We start from the raw sequence: 24,554 nt of genomic DNA, 5'->3' as shown, positions 1-24,554 counted from the left end.
TAAGCCACCCAAATGCACTTGATGATAGTGCATTTGTCGTTTCATTTTAGAGTGATTCTCTCATTTTTAATTACACATAGTGGACAGGATGTGATAGGTTTATGAGATTATGAGATGGTTTAAGTTGTTTTATTATTTAATAATAGGATTATGCAACACGGATGGGAATCTAATTTATGTTACTTATGTTTTCAGAGAAACTGTTATTAGTTAGGTAACTTTAATAAGCATCTGTTTCACCCCAAATAAATCTTGCAAACACCGAAACACTAAAAATGAAACTCATTGGCTGAATCTCACAAAACCTGTGAAGAACCTGACTGGGTCATTTTTCACCACAAAATAAATAGAAAAATATAGAATTTTTTTTTCTTTAGGGAAAATATGCATATTTTAGCACCATCATTTTTTTTTTTTTTTTTTTTTTTTTTACAAATCATTTGCATTACAGTTATTCCCCAATTCTCATTACTGTATGCACAAAAACGTATTACAGAAAAAGAAATTGAATTATTTGAATGGTCAAGTATGTATACATCTTAGAAATACTTGTTTTAGAAATACTTACAGTGCTATGCATAAGTGTATACACCCATGCTAAAGTTGACTAAAAAGAGGAATAAAAAATCATATTTTGGAAATTGAACTTAATGCCTTAATTTAAAAAATTTGGAAAAATCCAACCTTTAAGGACACCAATTTTCTTTGTGAATGAATAATGTATCGTAAATAAATAAATGTTCTTCCTTAAAATACATGGTGCATAAGTGTGTACACCCCTATGTTAAATTCCCATAGAGGCAGGCAGATTTTTATTTTTAAGTATTTAAAAAAAATTTTTTTTTAGGATACTATGCATCCTGATAAAGTTCCCTTGGCCTTTGGAATTAAAATAGCCCCACATCATCACATAGCCTTCACCATACCTAGAGATTGGCATGGGGTACTTTCCTTAAGATCATCTCTCAATGCAAATCAAACTAGCTTTTAGGCTAACTGAAATAAAACCATGCCAATCTCTAGGTATGGTGAAGGCTATGTGATGATGTGGGGCTATTTTAATTCCAAAGGCCAAGGGAACTTTATCAGGATGCATAGTATCCTAAAAAAAAAAAAAAAAAAAAAAAAACTTAAAAATAAAAATCTGCCTGCCTCTATGGGAATTTAACATAGGGGTGTACACACTTATGCATCATGTATTTTAAGGAAGAACATTTATTTATTTACGATACATTATTCATTCACAAAGAAAATTGGTGTCCTTAAAGGTTGGATTTTTCCAAATTTTTTAAATTAAGGCATTAAGTTCAATTTCCAAAATATGATTTTTTATTCCTCTTTTTAGTCAACTTTAGCATGGGTGTATACACTTATGCATAGCACTGTAACTCTTGCATTGTCCATACAAGATATTGACCAAAAATGTATGCACCTCTTGATGGAAATAAATGTTGTTTATTTGGTAAATTTTTGGTCAAGATCTTGTATTGACAATGCAAGAGTCCAGCACTCTGTAAAGTCTTCTCCAGCACATCCCAAAGACCTTCAAATAATTTAAGTTGCCAATTCATGTGTTAAATGATTCTTCATGCTCCTCCCAACCATTCTTTCACAGTCTAAGACTGAAGAATCTTGACCTTGTCATCCTGGAATATGGCCATGCTGTGTCTTCCTACATGGTTGTTTAAGAAAGTAAAAGCTACACACTCCATCAATTGGGGTTAGAAGAACTGTTGCCAAACATATAACATGCTAGACACATAATAATCAATAATGATCCAGTCATAGACTCTTAAGCATTTGCCTATTTGAATCCAAACAGCGAATTTATTCATTTTATTTATTTTATTTTTTTTGGCTGGGCAGTGTATAATCTCTTGATTTTGGGGTGAAATATGACCTGCAGATGTTTAATGTGATTTATGCTCATGAAAATGAAGTTTCGATATGGGTTTTAATACTTAATACTTCCCATTTGCCTTGTTCAGAGAGGAACTACTTCCATGTTTTGTATTGTTCCCTGACTTTGAAGCTTCATCGGTTGTCTCAGCTATGGGCTGCTTCTCCTCCTGCTCTGTCTCTCTATGGTAAAAGTAGTTGAAATTTGAGACTATCACAGGCACTGGCAGGGCGATGGTCAACACCCCAGCAATGGCACATAAAGTGCCCACAATCTTACCACCTAGTGTAATGGGACACATGTCTCCATAACCCACAGTGGTCATGGTAACTACAGCCCACCAGAATCCATCAGGGATGCTAACAAACTGGGTGTTGGGGTCGTCCACCTCAGCGAAATAGATGGCGCTGGAGAAGAGAATGACACCAATGAAGAGAAAGAAGATGAGCAGCCCAAGCTCCCTCATGCTGGCCTTGAGTGTCTGGCCCAGGATCTGCAGGCCTTTGGAGTGTCTGGAAAGCTTAAAGATCCTGAAGACTCGCACCAGTCTAATGATTCGCAGGATGGCCAGGGACATATTCTGCCCTGTGTTGGACTTATGGGTGGTGGTCACGATCTCAGTTATCAAAGTGACAAAATAGGGAACAATGGAGACAATGTCAATCATGTTCATGATGTTGTTGAAAAATTCTCGTTTGCTTGGGCAGGCCATAAAACGTACCAGGAGCTCGAAGAAGAACCAGATAATGCAAGCTGTCTCAATGATGAAGAAGGGGTCGGAGAAGGTGCTGGTGATGGTTTTGGGGGAGTCGCTTGGAGGAGAACCTGAGGGATGCGTTTGGTTTAAGGAAAAACCAGCAGTTGGAAAAATATCCAGCTCCTCACGGAATTCTGGGAGAGTCTCCAGGCAGAATATGATGATGGAGATGACGATGACGAAGACGGAAACGAGAGCAACCCCTCGGGCTGCGTTTGAGCTCTCGGGATACTCAAAAAGCAGCCAGAACTGCTTGTGGAACTCATTGGACGGCAACGGGACCTCCACTTCTTTGATAAAGCCTTCCTCCTCGCGGAACTGGTCCATGGCTTCCTGTCCTAACTCGTAGAAGATGATCTCATCTGAGAAGACATCTAAAGGTACATTCGCAGGCCGGCGAATCTTGCCCCCCGACTGATAGTAGTAGAGGATCCCATCAAAGCTTGGACGATTGCGGTCAAAGAAGTACTCGTTTCTCATTGGGTCAAAATAGCCCATTCTTTTCATTGGGTCGCCCAGAAGAGTCTCATTGAACTGGTTGAGGGTCCTCAGGCGGGTTTCGAAGCGAAGACCGGCGATGTTGATGATGACCTTCTGATCACCCTCATCAAGACCTCGCTTATCAACAAACAAGTCCTCGTAGCATTCTTTGGCCAGTCTACTGAAGATTGTCTCACTTTGTGTTCCTTCACTGTTCAAAAGTAACTTCCAGTTGGAAATTAGACTAGCACAGCTAGCACGTCCTCTCCTTGTGCGAGGGGGCAGGACAGGTGATTGCGGTACATCCAGATTTGGTGGGGTCTTCTCTTTATATGGTGACACTTTTGCAGTATTGCAGTAGGTGCTGCCAGACCCAAACTCTGGCATTTCTACTGTCAAAGCCGTCATCTCATTGGGATAGTCTGGGTCATTGAAGTTGTCCACACAGTTGTCAATATTTTCCATACTGTCAAAGTCGACTAGCGCCACCTCCATCCTTCCAGCCTGGACCGTCATGTGGCCCCAGATATCACACAACAGCCCAATTCTACCTTCACCAGAACAAAATCACTGGTTTAATACTTCAAATGCTCTTCTGCATTTGATTTCGAGGTGAAGGTCAACAAACTGAGGAAGAATCAACAGTGCTGGGACCTGCAAAACAAAGAAGAAGTGTTAGAGCATGTTTTTGCATAGTAAAACTCAGACTAAAGCAGTAAATGGTGTTTGAGAGGCACATTGTTTCTGGGTAACTGCTCTGAGATGAACCCTAAGGAGAGCAGCTGGTGAAGATGACATATTTTGGGAGGTGTCAGCATCACAACACTTCCAAAAATGCCAGTCGTTGCTGGGTTATTTTTGTTTTCGCTGATAATCTACTTTACACTGCAAATGTGGGAGTGATGGCAAATTTCACAAGTCTATCACAATCCATGAAGGAAGCATTAAACATCCTCTTTCGGACTGACATGTTCAGCTCTTAGTATATTTTTTCATTGTTACAATGAGAATTAAACATGTCCTCCTCCAATTCACAATTACTGTAATGCAAAAGAAATAATGATATATTAAATGAACTATTTTAAAAGTATGGTCACACTTTATATTAGGTGTCTTTAACTACTATGTACTTACATAAAAATACACTTGTTGTGTTGTACTGCAAAACACTTGTGCTGCTATTGAGGTGGGATACGGGACAAGTTTAGGGACATGTTGGGTGGTATGGGTAGGTTTAAAATCCCCATGAATTGAAAAATTGATGTTTTTTGGCTTTTAGTATGAATATGTTCGTCTTACTGTTATCTATAATCTAGTGTGCTCCAACACAATGACAAAATTCGCATTTAGAAGATATAAGCATTCAAAACTTACAGTCTCTCACTTCCGCCAATATGGATAAATGATTTTGATGACATCACTCTGCACTTCTCTTCAGATTTTCTGTCCAATCAAATGCTCTCTAGAATCTGAAGCTCCGCCTCCTACATTATAAATAGATACTGAATCTGCAGCTGAAATCGGTCACTTGTTCACACATTTACTATTTTCTACATGGTGAATGGCATATAGTGCACTATTTAGTGAATAGGGAACGATTCAGAAAGTGTAAATAAGCTTTCCATTGGGGCGAATGAAGTCTGGTTTCACGTCAGTCTCACGCCGCAGCTCCGGTCCAGAGACACGATAGCACAGAGCGGATCATATGTGTGAGTCGGCGCAGGCCAGAAAACACATCAGCATTTGAATTCTGCACAGAATGCTGTATTTTAAAGCGATATGGAGAAGATTAGGAGGAGAAACGGTTAGAGATTAGGAGGAAACTGCAGCTTTATCGAGCTCAATGGCTCTGGCCGAGTTGTGATATAAACAAAACGCTATTGGCTATTTAAAAAAAAGGGAGGAACTGTTCGATATGTCCCGCCCTGTCTTCCTGTTTCAGTGGAAATTACATCAACACATTGAATAACGCTACACGTTTAAAGGCACTTCAGTGGGCCTTTAAGGATGGGTTAAGAGGTAAGGGAAAGGTTAGTGGGATACAGTATATATGTATATATACTGACAATTAATTACTGACAATTACATGCAAGTATTTTTTAGTACAATGTAAAATGTAAAAACATTGTAAGTGCATTGTATCAAATGATTAATTTAAATGTTAGTAAATAGTAGTTAAAGACACTTAATATAAAGTGGAACCAAAGGTTTTTATACATCATGGTAGTATATGTTGTACTGTTTAATTTAATTAAATAATAATGTTTTTATAAAACAATAATAAATAGTGCATTTAAAAAAAAAGAACATTTAAGGGATAACAGCATTAACAGTAACTGGACAGATTACATGAATGAGAATTTGGAAAGATTGATTATCATGAATGTGCATCTTAAAACAGGCTTTATGCAAAATATTTAATAATTTAGTTTTTTTTTTCTTTTGATTTTGGGGTAAAATGTGACCTAGTCACCCATTCATATTAACACTCAAATGCTGAAGGTTGCAAAGCTTCTTTGCATTCCCATATCCTCTCGCTGTCACAAACTCGAGTTTCGTACATGTGACCAGACATTTGGACGGGTTCCCTGCTGTTCTTAATGTGACGTTTCCCGTTTCTATGGTGACACACCTCTGACACAACAGCCGGCCGGACATCACCTCAGCTAATGTGTAACCCCTGTCAAACACTTGACACCAGAGTCCTGGCCTGTGAGGCGGTGTGGGAGAATAAGAGAGCCGCCGAAAGAGAAGTCGAGAGATAGCAGCAGAGTCAAGGAAGCCGAGAGAGAAAGAGAAACTGTTGGCCCAGTAAAGGCCAAGACTGTGGGGAAAACAATCGCCCCTCATCTAATTCACTTACTATTCCACTGACCTGCATTGGGTTCAGAGGAAATGTTGCAATGCCTTCAGCCAAGCTGTACAAGTCATTAATAACAGGACTGTGTAGAGCCAGTATTTCTCTCTGGTGGTTTTAACCCCGGTAATCAATAGCCGCATTTCCATTACCCTTCAAATTGCGCAAATTTAAACTGAGAACTGAAAATACGGCCAATGGAAACACGTAAAAAAAAAAATAGCGCTTGCATGAGGTGGTTTTTCAGGCAATTCAAAAAAGGAATATTTCGCAAAACTGCAATGGAAACTTTTTTTGCATTTGAAGGTCATCTGGCGTACATAAAAGTCGATCATTTTTTTAAAGATGACGCGGTATGTTTGGACAGAAGATTCAAATCATAAAAGACAAAAGAATTACTGGATTCTAAACAACAAACAAATGCCAACATTTTTCAAGATCTTGAAGCAGATATGAGGGAGAAACACCTCATACATGGCCCTCCTATGTATAAGTGTCTTTCCTTGCCATTAATGCTTGGATAACACACCTACGTCTCCTTCCATTAAAAATAATGGCTAGTGCGGTGGCTGGGATATATGTAAATCTCCCAACATCCATTGCCATGATTTTTGGAATGACTTATTGCGAGAGGAAAAAAAAAAATGGTTTAGTCGCATAACATCGGTTAATGGAAACAAGCATTTAGAACATTTAGAAAATATTGCACATGTTTTGCACAAATTTGTAATGGAAACACGACTAATGACATTTAAATTGAATACAACTCGTCCCACACGTTTGTACCGCGGATGTGAATGATACCTCAGATCTACTACATTACTAAGTGACTTTTTTGCCTGATGGACAATGAAAAAAACAGATGCAAAATCCCATTGACTTACATTGAAGGAGGGCTCTGAGTTAAATGTAGAGACAACAATATCAGGGATGAACATGACTTGGTTAACCACAATCATCCTGAATATCCTAGAAATCACCACTTCGAACACATTAGCTACCACAGAGCAATGCTAAAAACAATGGCTATAAACAAACAAAATAAAGAGTTTTGCAGTGTCCTTGTTACACGTGTTACATGTAGTTACTATAGTAATAACTATAAATGCATAATTACAACTAGTCCTAGACTAAACCTAATCTATCCCTCACCCTATAGTAAGTACAAGTAGTTAATTTACTCAGTAATTTAATGTATAATTACACTGAAACAAGGACACCCTGAAATAAAAGTGTAACATGAGTTAGTTTTAGGTTGCACTTTATTTCAGCGGTCCAGTTTAGACAGTCTACCAACTAAAAGTAACTTTGCAACTAACTAACTCTCATTAGAGTATCAGTAGACTGGTAGGGTTAGGGTTAGTGGAATAAGTTGACATGTAGTTGCAAAGTTACTTACAGTCAGTAGAATGTCTGTAGTGGGCAATCAAAATAAAGTGTAACTGGATTTGATTTCATGCATGTACAGTACAGGTATTATAGGTTTCTAAAAGTCCTGCATTAACAGGCTAAATCTCAATATGAGCGTGGTTTGAGAGGCGCAAACAGATGTTTAATTAAAGATGCCAAAAATGAGTCATCCTGCTCAGCTGCCACTGACCAGAAAACAGAGAACATGTGCGTCACGGAGAGAGAGCGAGAGAGAGCGAGAGAGAGAGAGAGAGAGAGAGAGAGAGAGAGAGAGAGAGAGAGAGAAAGAGAGAGAGAGAGAGAGAGAGAGAGAGAGAGAGAGAGAGAGAGAGAGGGAGGCTGTCATTACACGAAGTAAAATTTTATTTATGTAGCACTTTTAACGCTGCAACGCACAAAGTGCTTTACACAATATAAGAACACAATCATTAAGAATACATTCATGAAGAGCTATATACAATATATGACCAAACAAAATGTAATACAAATATAAAATATACCCAAAGCCCAGAACACACAAAAATCCTAAAGGCACGTCTATACAAATACGTTTGTGAACGACATTTAAAAACAGACACACATTCAGCAGATCTAATATCCACTGGCAAACTATTCCATACCTTTGAAGACGTCTCCTTTAGTCTTGTATTTGGTTCTTGGAACAGCCAGCAATTTGTTAAAAGAAGATCTAAGACATATAAGGTCTCAAAAGCTCATCTAAATACATAGGCGCCAAACCATTTAATGCTTTGCATGTCAACAATAAAATCTTAAATGATCAGGTAACCAGTGTAAAGAAGCTAAAACAGGTATAATGAGATTAAATAACTTTAAATAGTTGTATAGCTTTACGAGGGAAATCAATTACAACAATGAAGAAACACTGATGTAGTAGGACATACTTACATATATTTGGAAAAAATACAAGCAAACAAAGAATAAAGCAGAAGAGAAAATGTTATTAAGAGAAGTGTGTGATGCTGATCAGGGCTGTTCGGCTGGATAATGATATTTACAGGAATATATTCAGGGTCACTCAACACCACCTCTGCTGGCAGAGAAAATCACACCGGGAAAATCTAATCAAATCTTTCATAATTAGCTATTCTAGTTAGGCAATTTAATTTTATGTTTTAATCTTCTTCTTTTTTTTTTATGTTTCACATGATGTGAAAGTCACAGAAGTAAATTAAAATAAATATGACCCTATTCTATTCTATATTTTAGTTTCATCATATTCTGTCATTTTTCTCTATACACTAAAAAAATAAAACATTTCTCAGCATCTCAAGTTTAGCAAATAACCCTCTTCATATCAAGAACCATTTATCACTGTAGGGTTCTTTCTATAAGGATCTTTTCAAATTGAAAATCATTTCAATATAGTTATTGAGATCATAGCTCTAGCTCCAGTTCTATAGCTGGACATTTTTAACAATCTTAAGAACTCTTACAATAACAATAACTTTTACAATAAATCTTGTCATCAAATCGAATATTATATCAGTGAATCTCACGCAACATATCTAGGTCATATTTGGCCGTATATTGATAAATAAAAAGTTCAAAATATATATATATATATATATAAAAAAAATAAAAATAAAATTTCATATAAAAGCCTATTTTAGTTCTAAACAGTATAATCTAAACAATAATCTGACAAATTAATTGTTCACACTTCAAAATTTATGATAGTAGAGCATATAGAGGATATTAAAAGCAACATTTACATTTACAAAACATTGAAATTACAGATAATTTAGAACAAAATTACTCAAACATTTAGGATGTCAGGGTGTCTGAACAGATGTTGCCAAATACTCATTTTTTTAACTGACCACACGCACACACACACACACACACACACACACACACACACACACACACACACACACACACACACACAGGCCTACCTCTCGTGAGAGAGGGGTCTCCTGTCCGGCTGTTGTTTCTGCTTGTTGCTTGTTCTACATTTGGGTTCAGAGTGGCTTAATCTATTAAAGTCCGCATTGGGTAACCTTATGCTGGAGAGAAACTAGAGCTCACACTACGCAAACAACTACGCACACAGTCACAGACATTTGTTTCGATACACACCCACACACACACACACACAGAGAGAGAGAACGACAAAAAAAAGTAGAAAAAAAAAAACACTAAAAAAATACACAAAAACACAAAATACAAGAGAGAAGAATTAACTATCACACAGCAGTAAAATAGTCAGATTTTAAAGGATCAAATTTTAATAGAGGTCCATATAGGCAATGCTGTAACCAATCTCTCCTCAGAGGCTCACCTTCTCACCTTTAACAGTGAGAGACATCTGATCGCCCTTGTAAAACAGCTGTTAACTGTCATACGATAGATTTTATATTCATCACGACATGTCGAACCGGTGCAGCCCAGACACATTTGATGAGCGTAGATCAACCAAAGCTGAATATACCTGACCAGTGCCTTACATCATCCAGCATCAATCCGTGCCAGAGCGATCGGTTACATATCACATCAGTCCTGAGCCTGCTTATTTAAAGATCACTACACCTCACCGGCTCGTCGATCCACCCTCCACACTTACAGATCAGCTCCATCATCCACAGACAGGTGGAGGTCAAATGACAGACGATTGCTTGTCTCAACTTATCTGTAGATTTGATTAATTGATTTGTGGCTTGCATCAGATGTCACTGATTTTTTTTTCTGTTGTGAAAACTGCTGCTGTTTGTCGGTCTACACTGATCTATCTATCTATCCATCTACCTCGTTCGTCCATCTATCTGTCTAGCCATCCGTCCGTCTGTCTGTCTGTCTATCCATCCATCCATCCATCCATCTGTCGTTTTATCTGTCTGTATCAATCTATCTATCTGTCATTTTATCTATCTATCCATCCATCCATCCATCCATCTTGCCTAGAACATCCCAGCAATGACTCAGGACCCACTTATAAAACTTTAATAACCACTCAGCAACCACCAAGAATATCCTAGCATTTACCGGTAGTCTCATCCTCAGACGTCACGCCCACGGACCGTTGGCTAAACGTCTGATGCATATGGCACACTTAACTAGAAACACTTAATCTGGATCATTATCTGATGGGTTGAGTTCTACAGGATGTCCGGGAGACGTGTGTCGCATTCTTTAACAGTCCGCCTAGAAACATCCGTTGTGATGCCAAACCCCCTCATGGAAAAAGAAAGCCATCATGTTTAAAACTGTGACAATGAGCGCTTTATCAGGATCAACTAAACGCTGGATTTTCAAATGAATGTGAAGTTCGTGGCTCCATTGTTGCAGTAAACTTGCACAATGTTCTTGAATGAATAATTTATTAGATGCCACGCCAGTCTGTTATCGCTTTACATTTTTTTTATAACTTTACATTTTCATGCCCCTAAACATGACGCGGATCAAAACATAACTGTGTTTGGTTGCGTTGCATGTCGGTCAAACGTCCTCTTGGGCGGTCCTTGGCCAATGAAAGCTGCGATAGAGTCCAGACCTTCTGCCATCAGTCTGAAGGTCTGGCTACGTGATGCAATCATTTACCTAGCAACTGCTGCAGAACAACTGAGCAACTATCTAGCAACCTCCCTACAACCATTCAGGATGCCCAAGCATCCACCAAGCAACCCCTCAGAACACTTTAGCAACTGCTTAGCAACACCCTGGCAACCACTCAGAACACTTCTTTAAAGTGCCTTTCAAAGTGTAAGTATTCAAATTAAATAACGCTATTAACTTTATATGGACTATATTTATTACACCTATACTTTCATAAGCGAAAACCTATTGAAGATGATAATCCATAATAGATTCTCAGATAAAAGCACCATGCTGTAACTATCCATGTCTGGTCTGTTCTTGCTAAGAGAGATTAATTATGCACTGGCAAGCGCCGTGGTAATGTGACATGATTAATGACTTGTGGGCTGCAGTTCAAACACTGAATGCTCTCATCAATTTCTCTCTGTCTGGTCATTAAATCAAACAGTGACTTCTATTTCACACTTTTAAACCAGGTCCTTTAAAAAGACGGCCCATCTCCATGTGACAGGTTGTTAAACAGTTGCTCATTTCTGTCCTTGGGCATTTTTTTGCTATGTTCTCCGAGTTCCTCTTTTCTTCAAAAAACATCCTAATTTATAAGTAATAAACTATTTCCTATCCTTTTTGAGCCTCTCATTCAAACACTGATTTGATAGGCTTGCCGCATTCAAGACTTGGAAGTAAACACCCACTGCTATAATTGAGTAACAGTTTTGCATTTTAAAATAATTAAGTATTTGGAGTTACCGCCATAATAATTGACAAATGATGACTTACGGTGTTATGAATGAATGCATGAATGAATGAATGAATGAATGAATGTACCATCGCTTTGATGCAGTGTCGTTCTTACAGGCTATTTTCACAGTTCATCCTTTTCGATAAAATGAAAAATGTATATATTGTAATTTGCAGTGTCGTGTTTTAAAGTCCCCCTGTAGTCAATAATTGTATCCCTTTGATCTTTGATCACAAAAATTACATATTTAAATGTTTTCTAAATGCAGGATGAAGAAGATGACGTCATTCAAATAGAAGTTTTTTCATCAAAGTGACTCAGGTAATCCAAGAGTGATGAAACTCAAACAAAACAACGTGCCATGCACAAATACAACAATACCGGACAAAGGAACAGAGGGAACTGAAGGGCTTAAATATTCAAGATGACGAACTGAATACTAACAGGTGGGATCTAATTAATGAGTAACCAAGGAGACAATGACTGGCGGGAACAAAAGAAAACAGGAAACAAAAGATGAGCAAACTAAAAGTCCTTGAAAATGAAACTAAGACAGACTAAAATGAGAGTAATTGTAATCCTCAGAGGTGTCTCTATCTTTTTGTAACTGTTTTTGCATCTCTCTTATTTACTATTATGACATGCGTGAATCAGTGGGCGGGGCTAAAGAGGCAATGATGTAGAAGTAGGCATTGATCTTCTTCTTCTTTCATCACACTATGACGTAATAATGTGACAAAATCCCAAACGAGTCATTTTCTGAGTTTGGTTTCAATAAAAGCTGTTTTTTGGACTAACAAGGAAGTTTTGAGTTTTGAAACGTATAGGATATTTTTTTAGAATATGATGACCTCTAATACATCAAAAGATCAAGGAAAATTATATTTCTCAATACATGACCCTTTTAAAGGTTTTAACTGCACATCACAAGCAGAATGTTTCCATAACAAGCATGATTACAATTCCTTAATCAGTCTGTCACTCAATAGGAAATTAATATGAAAGTCAAAAGCCATTAAAGGCTAAGCGTGTAAATCCTAAATAACGCCATTCGTCCTTTGAACAATTTTGTCTGTGTTATTAATAGACTGAAGACTTAAGTGGGGAATTCTCAAAGTGATTATAACCATTCCATGAGGTAAGAGGCAGTTGAACAGCTTAGTAATCAAAAACATTCATTTTGTATTCTGTAAAAGATTCTACTTAAAATGCACAACAAAAATAATTTTAAACAGTACATTATATTTGCTGATGCGATTGGGAAAAAATAAATTAATAAATCCGTAACATATAGCGTTAAATAAAAAAACAACTGACATATGAGTCTACATTTTCTTTCTGTCGACATTGAGACATTATTTAAAATTAAGTGGGGCAAAAAAAAAGTGCATTGTGATTGCATTGGGCTACACCCGATCCACAGCAGGTGATTCTGGGCTTGGTTGGGAATCAGGATGGTTATATTAAGAGGATTAATGTGGCAGAGGCAGATCAGTGATATAAGCTGAGGATCACCTCGCTCAACTAAACATTAGCGCCACATGGCTGCAGGCTCAATTATAGTGGGCACAAGTCCAAAAGTCCAAAACATCAATCCATCATCAGGATCCAGAAGCTTCTTCACAATAGATGACTAGTCCATCACTGCCTGATAAGAAAGACCCATAACATGTCGTGCGTGTGTTAAAAGATATGTTATGGAGCAGGATTTTCCTTTAATAGGAAGTGTCCAGTATGACCTAAAAGGAATTTACTGCAGGACAAGCCCACATCGGGACATTATATGTCTCTGCCTATAAAAAAATAATAATCCTAAAAGCACCATTTAATGCCCTGTCACTGGAAGTACATCAGAATAGCGACCAAATAAAGTTGCTAATACTTCAAATGAGAGGAAGGTTCAACCGTCCTCGAGTAATGTGAAATCTGAAAGCTTTAATGACCGGCTTTATATATCGATTAATATTAATTAAAACTAGAAAAGGAAAAATATGTAAAGACATTTTAACACGTTGAGTTGATAAAACCTTAAAGGTTACAGGATGGATGTACCAGACAGACAGAGATAGATAGATAGATAGATAGATAGATAGATAGATAGATAGATAGATAGATAGATAGATAGATAGATAGATAGATAGATAGATGTTTATAGTCACACTGAGAGAGGTTTATGTTTTCACCCTCCTCTACGTCATAGTTTGACTTGTGCGTCAGTACGGATACAACCTAAAAATATTAGAATATTCAATTATAACTCATATTTATTTATTTAATCTATTTTCTTTCTCTCTTCCCATGTTTTCCCATGTTCAATCCATGGGAAGAAATTTCAGCTTACTGGGCTGCTGAAAGGAAACTATTTTTCAAATTCTATTTTTACTTCCTAAAGAATGCACACAAAAAAAAAAAAAAAAAAAGCTGTTTCTCAGAGACCGATAAAGTCATTTTTTTGTAACTGACATATTTTTTGCTATTCCAACTATTTTACTGAAAAACACAACATAATTTTTTTATTCAATTGCAGTCTTAAAGCTCAGTGACTTTGCATGTCTGGATCTGACAGGAAAGGATGCTCTCCCTCTTTGGCATTCTGTGCATTTTGGCCCGTGGAGCTTGGGGATTCTCCTTGGCACAGCTTCTGAGATTTGCAGAGACGAGGAAGCCCTCAGACATAGAGATGCCAGAGTCCAAATTAAAAGCCTGTCCCTTTGGGTCATCCACTCTAGTGTGCACAGAGTAGCAGAGACAAATCCCCTGGCCATCAGCAGCCATATGGGTTTATAAACATGGAAAGAACCGTAAAAGTCCCATTTGACAGAGACCGACAACCGAACAAAACTCTAACATTGTATCAATGTCATGTGATTTCAGCAAACGAGTCTTCATCACATCATACTTTTTCAGATTCCAGAATTTTCTCATTCAACTAGTAGTGATGGGCTCTTTCGAAACACGCTTTGTGAAGCTTCCAAACCTTTGCAAACTGGTTTCAAATCAGTGATTAAGAGCATGTATCAAACTGGAACATAAACAGCTGGGAAAGTAATCAATAGAATCATTCACTGAATAACTTTAATAAGAATGATTGTATATATAATTCATACGGTGCAGTGTTTTATTTTTACATTTGATTTACTTTATGCAATTTCTGTTGAGTAGGCTTATTACTATTATTATTTGTAGACAAAATTTATTTCATTTGTATATTTTTTTTCTTTTGTATTTTTCCTATTGTTTGTAATTTAATGTTTTATTGTACTGACTGTTTCAACTCACTGTTGTTTGTTGACATTGAAACTGCTCTGAAAGAACAGATTAAGAGATTGGGGGTAATTTGTTTTTTTTTTTTATGAACGCACTGACAGGGGCCCCATCACAAAGTTTTGCTTAGGGCCCCCAGAAGTCTAGGACCGGCACTGATAAGACGAGAAAAGCATGTGCGAGTGACGCACGTACGCAATTTCCCACGAAAACCATCCCACTTGGTCACAGACTTACCATAGTGAATCAGGGTAGGACAAAAACATGTTTTGGGAGAAAGATTGATGATGCATAAATTTGTGGTTAATTTTGAATAACGAACTGATATGTCATAGGGAAAATGAAGAAGAATGAGTTCGGAAAATGGCAGATTCGAACTTGCGTCGAATTCACACCTTTCTCTCCACACCACTGATCCTGTTATCAAAGGGTTTTTTTTTGTATTTTTGTCAGGTTCAATTAGACAAAGGTGGGCGGAGTTAGCCTCTGCCAACAAGGTAGGCTATTTACACTTGGTGTAAATAGACAGTCAGTTTAAATTATTATCGTGAACATAAGCACACTGGTTGGAAGCACAGATAGTTTTACCGTTTACTGCACTTACAGTTATTTATCTATAACAACTAAGGTCAAACATTCACAGGAAATTACTTAAAATAAGGTTGGTAAAAAAAATAAAAATAAAATAAAATGACTGGAAAATAAGGTTGGTGTTACAGAATCTATAAATGGCCAAACTAAACATTTCCTTTCTTTGTTTTCAGAAAGCCTTCCGTTAGCAAGCTAGCAATTTAGTGTTAACTGGCCTGTGTAGACACTGAATATGTACAGCTTTGGGTTCTATGTGGAGTAAATCTCTCAATATATATTCAATATATTGAATATTTTCTTGCCTTCCTTGAGCTCATCATGTTCTCATTGAGCTTCTAAAAATCAAAGCCAGAGGGGACTTTTTTTGTCATCTCATTTCCGTCTCTCACACACCTCTGGTTGACTCAGCTTGGAGCTCTGTGAATGTCTGGTGTCTGTGAGCACTGGTGGGGTCATGATCTGCCCTTGTGTGGCAGCTGTTCTAGCCTGATTTAGTTGCCAAATCACATCTGCAAACAAGCCCCAACTAACCATTAGATAAGTGCTGAGCCCGGCCACACAGATGTTACTTTTCCGCTTCCACTTCAAGCAAATCCCCAGAGCAGAGTAAACAAGTCTTATTAACTGTGTACTGTACAGTATTGGGATGTTTTTCTTTTCTTGCAAAAGTTAACTTACATTTTTAGTTTTGTACATCATGATGAAGGGCTTATTGCACTGAGTAGAGGAAATAAATAAGATGGAGGGTAAGGGATTGGCACTGCCAACTGGCACAGCTTGATAAATCAAACATGTTTGCATGCCAGCATCATCTAATACTTTTACAGAAATTGTACACTTTAACTGTTTAAACGTTCAAATCGCAGAGCCAGTTATTAACAGCATGAGCAAATGTAAGACTCGCCATTACAACCTATGCTGGGATATTATACAGTACAAAGTCTTTCCATCTATGTCTGTTGGAAGAGTCTGTGAAGTGACCTTCAAAGGTCACAAAATCATCAGCTAAGGAGTTTGCAGAAACCCTTCCAAAATGTACACTAAAAATACCCTGCCCCTGCTGCGCACCCATCTGTGCACTGTTTAACAAGGGCATTAGTGTCTCTGATGGTCAACGCCTACGACTGACGCAGAAGGTCCTTCACTGTGAACAGGAGGGCAGGAGGATGAGCTCTCCTCTCACCGGCACTCTCTGCGCAACCTGTGCCAACAACATCCACCCCAAATATTACATGACATTATATGTATATATTATATTTCATACACATAGAATAGTTTTTGCTTGTCTTCTCTTTTAACATTAAAAATTAAATATATATATATATATATATATATATATATATATATATATATATATTATTACATATACATATTTCATTAAAGCTTAGGACTTTATATTTCTTTTTTTTTCTCCTTTAAAAAAGAAAAAAAGAACATGGGTCCAGATTTACTAATTAACGTTAACACAAGCTCAAAATTCAGTATGAATGTCAGTCAGCCTTAGTTAGCCTAATGGTGCACAGCTTATTAAGCAATCATGATTTATGTATTTATTTAACATGTGTGTGTGCATTAGAAGTACCATTTCAGCCACGAGAACGATGCTGAGCCACAAGAAGATAAAGATGTGTTCTGGCGACTGGCGTGTTTATTGAACCAATCAGATAAGAGTAAATCGAGTGTCAGCGAGAAGCTCATTTGATTGGATACATGATGAAGTTGGACCCGCCCTCCTCTTCACGCTCGGAAAACTCAATGAGTGTGAGAATTGTGCCAATTACAGCTAAAAGATAGACGCAACTGTACAAATAGGGTTATACGCAAAGGTTACAAAGGTTGGTTTTTACGCGATCAATCTGTTTTGCAGTTCCTGACTCTGTTGTTTTCACTTGCAAATTTCTGTTCACAGGCCAGCAATGCTTTTGGCCGTATTTGTGCGAAAAAAACGTGCCAAAAGCGTAAACGCGGAAAAATGGAAGTCAGAAGAATACAGATTTATTTTGCGTTAGCATGATGTTATGAGGTTGGAGAGAGATGAACCCAATCGCAGACAGAATGCAATAAACACAGATTTATTCAGACAAAACAGGGAAAACAAAACCCACGATGGGGCAAAACAAGGCTGGAGGGCAAAAACAAAGACTAACAACACTAGACTAAGACTTGACAGATAACTAGACAAATAACTAACAGCAGCAACAAGATCAGGACTTTACAAGACAGAGTTCTTCACAAGGTACTCACAGGAAGGTTAACACACACTGAAAATCACACAATGAACCGGCCCAAGACAGCAAACACAAGGGGATTAAATAGGGAGAAACTAATGAGGGAAACAGGTGACGGCGATGATACAATAATGATAACAAGAAGCGATAACAAGGGGGCGGGGTAAGGTGACAAGACAACGCAAGCACACAGCCCAAACAAATGGCCATGTGCTTACACATAAAACATGGGTCTGTCATGATCCTGCCTCAAGAATTAAACAACATCAAGGACTAGATGGCAGGATCATGACACATGAAGCTGCAGTTTCACAATACATGAATTACACTTACGAAAAACAGTAAAATGCTGCAAACATTTTTTCTTACACTTGAAAGGCGATTTACACCTTTACAAATCTTCTCTTGCGCATGCAAATTAAATTTACTCTTGCAATTGTATGTACACTTTCACAAATCTTACCTTGCGCATGCGATTATTTATGGCATCAAATTACCTTCATACTTTTCCTAGCTAATTTTTTCACTGCATGTATTTAGTACGGAAGCCCTGAACCGCAACGTAAAAAAAAAAAAACCGTAAAAAAAAAAAAAAATTCCAGCATTTCGAGATTAAAGTCGAAATATTTCGAGAATAAAGTCGAAATATTTCGAGAATAAAGTCGAAATATTTCGTGATTAAAGTCTAAATATTTCGAGATTAAAGTCGAAACATTACCAGAATACAGTCTTCTGTAGAAGTTGCGTGTGTGCTTGCCGTTATTTCACATTGCCGCACAGGCATTCATGCGTGTGCGTGCGTGTGTGTGTGTGTGTGTGTGTGTGTGTGTGTGTAAACTGGATCTACACAAAATAATAGCTTTACATTTATCTTGCCTTTCAACAAAAGGAAAATCTACAGGTCTACCAACATGGCATTAGGCTATAGGACGTTATAAGATATACTTTAGCCTACAGGCGAAAACACTTTTCAGACTGGATCAAGATATCCAGCTTTATGAATGAATGAATGAATGAGGCATTTATATAGCGCTTTCATATGTTTACTGTAGGCCTACACTTAAAAGCGCTTTACAATCATTTCAGGGAATCTCTCCTCAACCACCACCAGTGGTTATTATATTTGAGGAAATCACGGGATCCGGCCAAATGATTGGATACAGAATGATGCACTTAAAATGTATCCAGAACGGTGAAGAGGGAATCAGTGCGGTTACTGTTAAGTGTTCTCGACCCAGATAGTGTTGCCTATTATAGACGAGCACGAAAACACGTCAAAAACACTGCCACATAAAGTTTCGACCAGACTGTGAACCTACTCCGGCGGAGTCTGTGCTCGTCAACGCCATGGTAATGCATGTTGGTAGATTGGCACCTGTCAAATTTTCTTTTTGTTGAAAGCCCAGATAAAAGTAAAAAGCTACTATTTTGTGTAGATCCATGTCTGAGGCAGTTCGACTTCACAAGTGCATTTCTTTACACAGACACATAAACACACACACACACACACACACACACACACACACACAAAAAATTTCAGAATTGGAAACACGCCCTATGCACCAGTGGACCGCGCCGTTATGAAAGCACACACACGCAACTTCTACAGAAGACTGTATTCTGGTAATGTTTCGACTTTATTTTCGAAACGTTTCGACTTTAATCTCGAAACGTTTCGACTTTAATCTCGAAACGTTTCGACTTTAATCTCGAAACGTTTCGACTTTAATCTCTAAATACTAGAATGTTTTGTTTTGTTTTTTTGACGGATTTTAGTAAATCCTGACAGTAGTTTTTTTTAACTCCAAAAGAGGGTTTGTGATGGAGCAAGCTGTTAGTAAATCTGGCCTGTAGAGTGATATTTGGTGCCATGTTGTCACAAAAGGTCAACATGTGAGCACTGCATCTTTGTATTTTAAGTATTTTAAAGAAATAATCCGTTTTAAAGGAGCTGTACAGCAGAATTCAGAAACCCTTGTTATTAGTGATGACGGTGGCTGTTAAATGGACTGCAGGAAGCAACTGATTACCTAGTTCTGGCATGAAACAGATGGTGCAGGCTGATAAGTCTTTGACTCATTTGGTAGCGATCACATCATTATCTACATGGCACAGCTGATTGGTTGCTGTTGCATCAGCGTCCAATGAGCTGCGGCTCAACATTAAAACAAATACCGGGGTGTTGCTGGTAGCAGAATACAGTGCGCTTTCAGAAACCCTACACCTTCCCCAGCTCCACCTGTATAGATCTGTAAGACCATTACCATTGCCATATCCATTACCATGACAATCTCTATTACCACACCAACCTCCCAAGAGTTGTCATGACAGAATTGCTTTTGCTTGACCGTGATTCAAGGCCCTGATATACTCACGCCGAAGTTCTTTTCTGTTCTTTGCTTAGAAGTAAAAAGAAGTTGGAAATACCTTTGTAGCGATATACTGTTAACAAACATCCTGACGCCATCCAAACTTCTGAAAGAGACGTTTAGATGAATGTAAAAATGTGCTCCATGCTTTCCTCTCAATAACAAAACAAACACACAACAAAAAGGACAGCGGTGAGAAAACAGCAGTTGTGAAAGCATCTCATCATAGCGATGTGGATATGTTTCCACCATCTCTGTAATTAACCGGCATCATGTCAACAGATGAAATTACACTATTATGATAATTTGATTATAATATTTATATTTGGGATTATAGATCAGGGGTGCCCAATGCTGCTTCTGGAGATCTACCTACCTGCACAATTCAGCTCCAACAGGATTGGGCACCACTGCTATAGATTATATACAGTAGTTCTGGCTATGTGAGACTATAGTTTGAATTAATCCCTTTTCTGTGCATGGCACATTGACATTACAGAACAGAATGGCTCTTTCTACGTTATCCTGAAATTTCCATTAGCATTCGTTTCATGTGTCATTGAACGGAAGAGAGGGGAACGTAAGTAGACGTCACATCCTTTTGATTTTCCTGGCAAAAACGTGCAGAGTCCTTCACATAAAAATAAGTCTACAGGCTTTCACAGACAATTAGGAAGTTGGGGAAGGTCTCATTTTTTAAGTTTCGTTACAAGATGTTCACACATTGGCAATAAAAAAGTGTTTAATACATGCAAATTCTTACATATAGCCTCTTAAAGTATTGTGGACATCCAACCTTAATCATGCACTCAATGCTGGCTAGATTGCAAAAGTCTTGTTCAATGTATTTTTTACCTGACATGTGTCTCAAGCTCATAGACAGACATATTTTAATTTAGATGTTATTTTCTTTTTTTGAGTGTGAACCAGTGGTGGCCCTGGCTGACTTGTCGCCCTAGGAAAAGATATGACCAAAGAAAAGGAAAGAAAAAACAAAACATTAACACCCCTGCAGGTTTTTTTTATATAAGTGTAATATGTGGCCTGAGCAAGAGGATCAAGTTCAAACTGACCTAATGTGTGTGTGTGTGTGTGTGTGTGTGTGTGTGTGTATGTGTGTGTGTGTGTGTGTGTGTGTGTGTGTGTGTGTGTGTGTGTGTGTGTGTGTGTGTGTTTCAGGTAAACCCTACATTATGGGGACAAAATCCTTGTCCTTGTGGGGACATTTTTGGCCCCCATGAGGAAAACAGATTATAAATCATAGGCTACTACACCAAGTGATGTTTTTTGAAAATGTAAAAATGCAGAAAGTTTGGTTACACTTTATTATAAGGTGTCATTTGTACAGTGTAATTATACATTTAAGTACTGAGTAATAGTTAACAACATGTACTTACTATAAGGTTAGGAGTAGGATTTGGTTTTGGTTGAGGGTTAATTGCATGCAATTATACATAATTTACTGTTACTATGGTAAGTATAACATGTAACAAGGACATAGTAAAGCAAAGTGTTACCTAAAGTGTTTCATGATGGGTAGTTTAGGGTTAGTGTAAGGGGATAGAATATGGATAAGACATAAAACATGAAAATACAACGTGTGTGTGTGTGTGTGTGTGTGTGTTTAATAAATTAAGCAAAAATGAATATGTATATTGTAGTTTATGCAAATATATATTGTAGTTTATGGAAAAGAGAATATTTTACATTTTGATAACTTTGTGTTCCACAGGTAAAAAAAAAGTCATAAAACTATAGCCTAAGGAGTGACATGAGAGTGGGAAGATGGTTTTCAATTTAAAGCAAATCATCTGTGAAAATGCTACGAGTCAATACCTACAATAATCGCTTTACAATAAGGTTCAATAATTAACATAAGTTAACTACCTTAGTTAACATGAACTAAGAATGAACAATACTTCTACAGCATTTATTAATCTTAGTTAATTAATTTCAACATTTACTATTATTATTAAAATCAAAGGTTGTATTTGTTAACATTAGTCAATGCACTGTGAACTAGTTAATACATTAACTAATGAACCTTATTGTAAAGTTTTACCCAATAATCATATAGTTTAATGATATATTTTCAAAGATGCACTCAAACTCTAGGCTACTTGGTTTGAACTGTCCAACTAAAACATAAAAAACGGTATAAATACCGTCTTGAGAACGTTACTGAAGACCAGATAACTTTGAACGAACATTCTAGCTAAAGTTAGCTAAAGTTCTGAGAACGTTCCCAGTTAGCTGTTATACTGTTCTTCACACACCTCTGCGGCGAATTCATACCGGATAAATTCAGTTATTCTACAGCTAGGTGAAATCTGGCATGAATCTGAAAGGTTTTGTTCAGGTGTAAATGTTGACATTACCTGTGAGAAGTGCAGTGATGTGTTCCTGCCAGCGCGCGCCCGTGCAACTACACGGTGACGCGCAGCAGAGCTCGAGACGCGCGTAAACTATGAAAAATTCGACAAAACAAGATCGAGAAAGTCGTCGTAAAATCAGCAGGTAGCAGGAATGTAAAGTGTGTAAAAGGAGTTTCCAGCATTGTTGGTGAAGTTTATTTTCATCCTGGATTCCAGCAGAACATCCGTGTTTAAATTTATGTGTGGGAATGACAGGGGCAGGACAAATCAGACAGATGTGCTGTAGTAGGCTACAAAACGTGTCAGCTGATCTATTATTTAAATAATAATGACTAAAGCGTATCCCTATTGCTGTGCCATGCTAAAATGTCAACGTGTGTATACTGTGGAAATGTCTGTGTCTATAAATTGTCTTCTTTAAAAAAAAAAAAAAAAATAAATAAAAAAAAAAACCTACCCTGCGAAATATTTACTAGAATAAAAAATGTGACAACTATAGCTGTCTACTTTGATAATAAAAGCACGTGTGTTGTTTTTCACTTCATGTATGAAAAAAGTAGCAATTCATTTATTTTCATCAGACTCACGTTTCCTCTTTGCTTCAAGGAAAATGGACCTAGAAAATCTATGGACCCCACGCCCCCTGCCGGCCACCGAGAGATGCTGCAGCTACAAAAAATCCTGTTGTCGGATTATGAAATCCTGCATTTGACCTGCACATAATTTCACCATGAGCAGACTACATAAAGACTAGGGACATAAACTGGGCTGTATGATTCTTAATGCCATGACACCCTAATATTTTTCAAAGTGAATGAACTCATGTTAAGATGAAATGTTGGTTTAGGACCGCATTTTAAACAAGAGGATCAATAAGTCTTGAGGCGAAAATCCATTCGTACTTTATTATTAAAGAGGTTTAGACCCGGCTCGTGAGTGTTTTCCGTGGTCAGTGAGTAATAGGGGTAACTGTGTTGAACTGAGATCTCAAGAGGTCAGGAAATATTCTAAGTGGTAAGAATATATATATATATATCAAGAAAATTAAGACTTCGTAAAAGAGCATAAAAGGACCTCTTTAAATGTGCCTTTTCACATAAATATTTTAAAGAAATATTCCTTTTTAAGTATTGAGAAATAAAGTGGTACAGCTAACATCATTTTAAAAGTCCAAAGCAGCTTTATCTCAGTCTGCATTTACATACACTCTTAGAAAAAAAAAAAGGTTCAGTGGGCCTCTATATAGAACCCTTGGGTTCTTGAATCAATTTTAAAGGAGAACTCCGGTCAATTTTAACATTGAGCTCATTTTTTTGTAAATTTGGAGTGCTGTCAGTATAGAGAACAACGACAAAAATCGGTGTTGCCTACACCGTGTTATCCTCTTTTTAAAATTTGCACCCTGTTGACTTCAATGGGGCAAGTTTTAAACCTGCTTTTAACCTCTTAACATCCTTGATGTGTCATTACAAGTGCACCAGCCAATGTGAGTGATTCCTTCAGAGTGAACACGAGTGAATCTGACTGCAGTAGATGTGAAAGATATGGATAAAAATGACATTTATTTAGCCAGCGCACATACCTGTATTTACATCCTGTTTTCGGTCAAAGTCGATAGTAATCGATTGTCGAGTTCACGCGCGTGATCATAGGTACTAAACCAATGCGCGTGAACTCGACAATCGATTACTGTGGACTTCGACCGAAAACAGGATGTAAATACAGGTATGTGCGCTGGCTGAAATAACATCACTTTTATTCATATCTTTCACATCTACTGCAGTCAGATTCACCCGTGTTCACTCAGAAGGAATCACTCACATTTTCTGTGCACTTGTAATGACACATCAAGGATGTTAAGAGGCTAAAAGCAGGTTTAAAACTTGCCCCATTGAAGTCAACAGGGTGCAAATTTTAAAAAGAGGATAACACGGTGTAGGCAACACCGATTTTTGTCGTTGTTCTCTATACTGACAGCACTCCAAATTTACAAAAAAAATGAGCTCAATGTTAAAATTGACCGGAG

The 24,554-nt window shown here is 37.5% G+C and overlaps 1 protein-coding gene across 2 annotated transcripts; it reads right to left on the bottom strand.

Annotated features, from left to right (window-relative positions):
* Positions 1–1,856: 1,856 nt before the first annotated feature.
* Positions 1,857–22,772, bottom strand: kcna10a (potassium voltage-gated channel, shaker-related subfamily, member 10a). 2 transcript variants are annotated; one of them, XM_079848110.1, is made up of 2 exons: positions 22,532–22,772; positions 1,857–3,791 (listed from the first exon to the last, which is right to left on the bottom strand). In XM_079848110.1, exon 2 carries the CDS (start codon positions 3,651–3,653, stop codon positions 1,962–1,964), a length of 1,692 nt encoding a protein of 563 aa, XP_079704236.1. In that variant the 5' UTR covers positions 3,654–3,791; positions 22,532–22,772; the 3' UTR covers positions 1,857–1,961. The 2 variants fall into 2 exon arrangements, with proteins under 2 accessions (XP_079704236.1, XP_079704237.1); XM_079848111.1 differs by lacking the exon at positions 22,532–22,772 and adding an exon at positions 9,321–9,392.
* Between the last annotated feature and the right edge of the window lie 1,782 nt (positions 22,773–24,554).

The sequence above is a fragment of the Squalius cephalus genome (assembly GCF_949319135.1).
Source record: "Squalius cephalus genome assembly, chromosome: 18".
In the NCBI taxonomy this organism is placed as follows: Eukaryota; Metazoa; Chordata; class Actinopteri; order Cypriniformes; family Leuciscidae; genus Squalius; species Squalius cephalus.
This window is presented reverse-complemented; position numbering and strand designations above follow the sequence as displayed.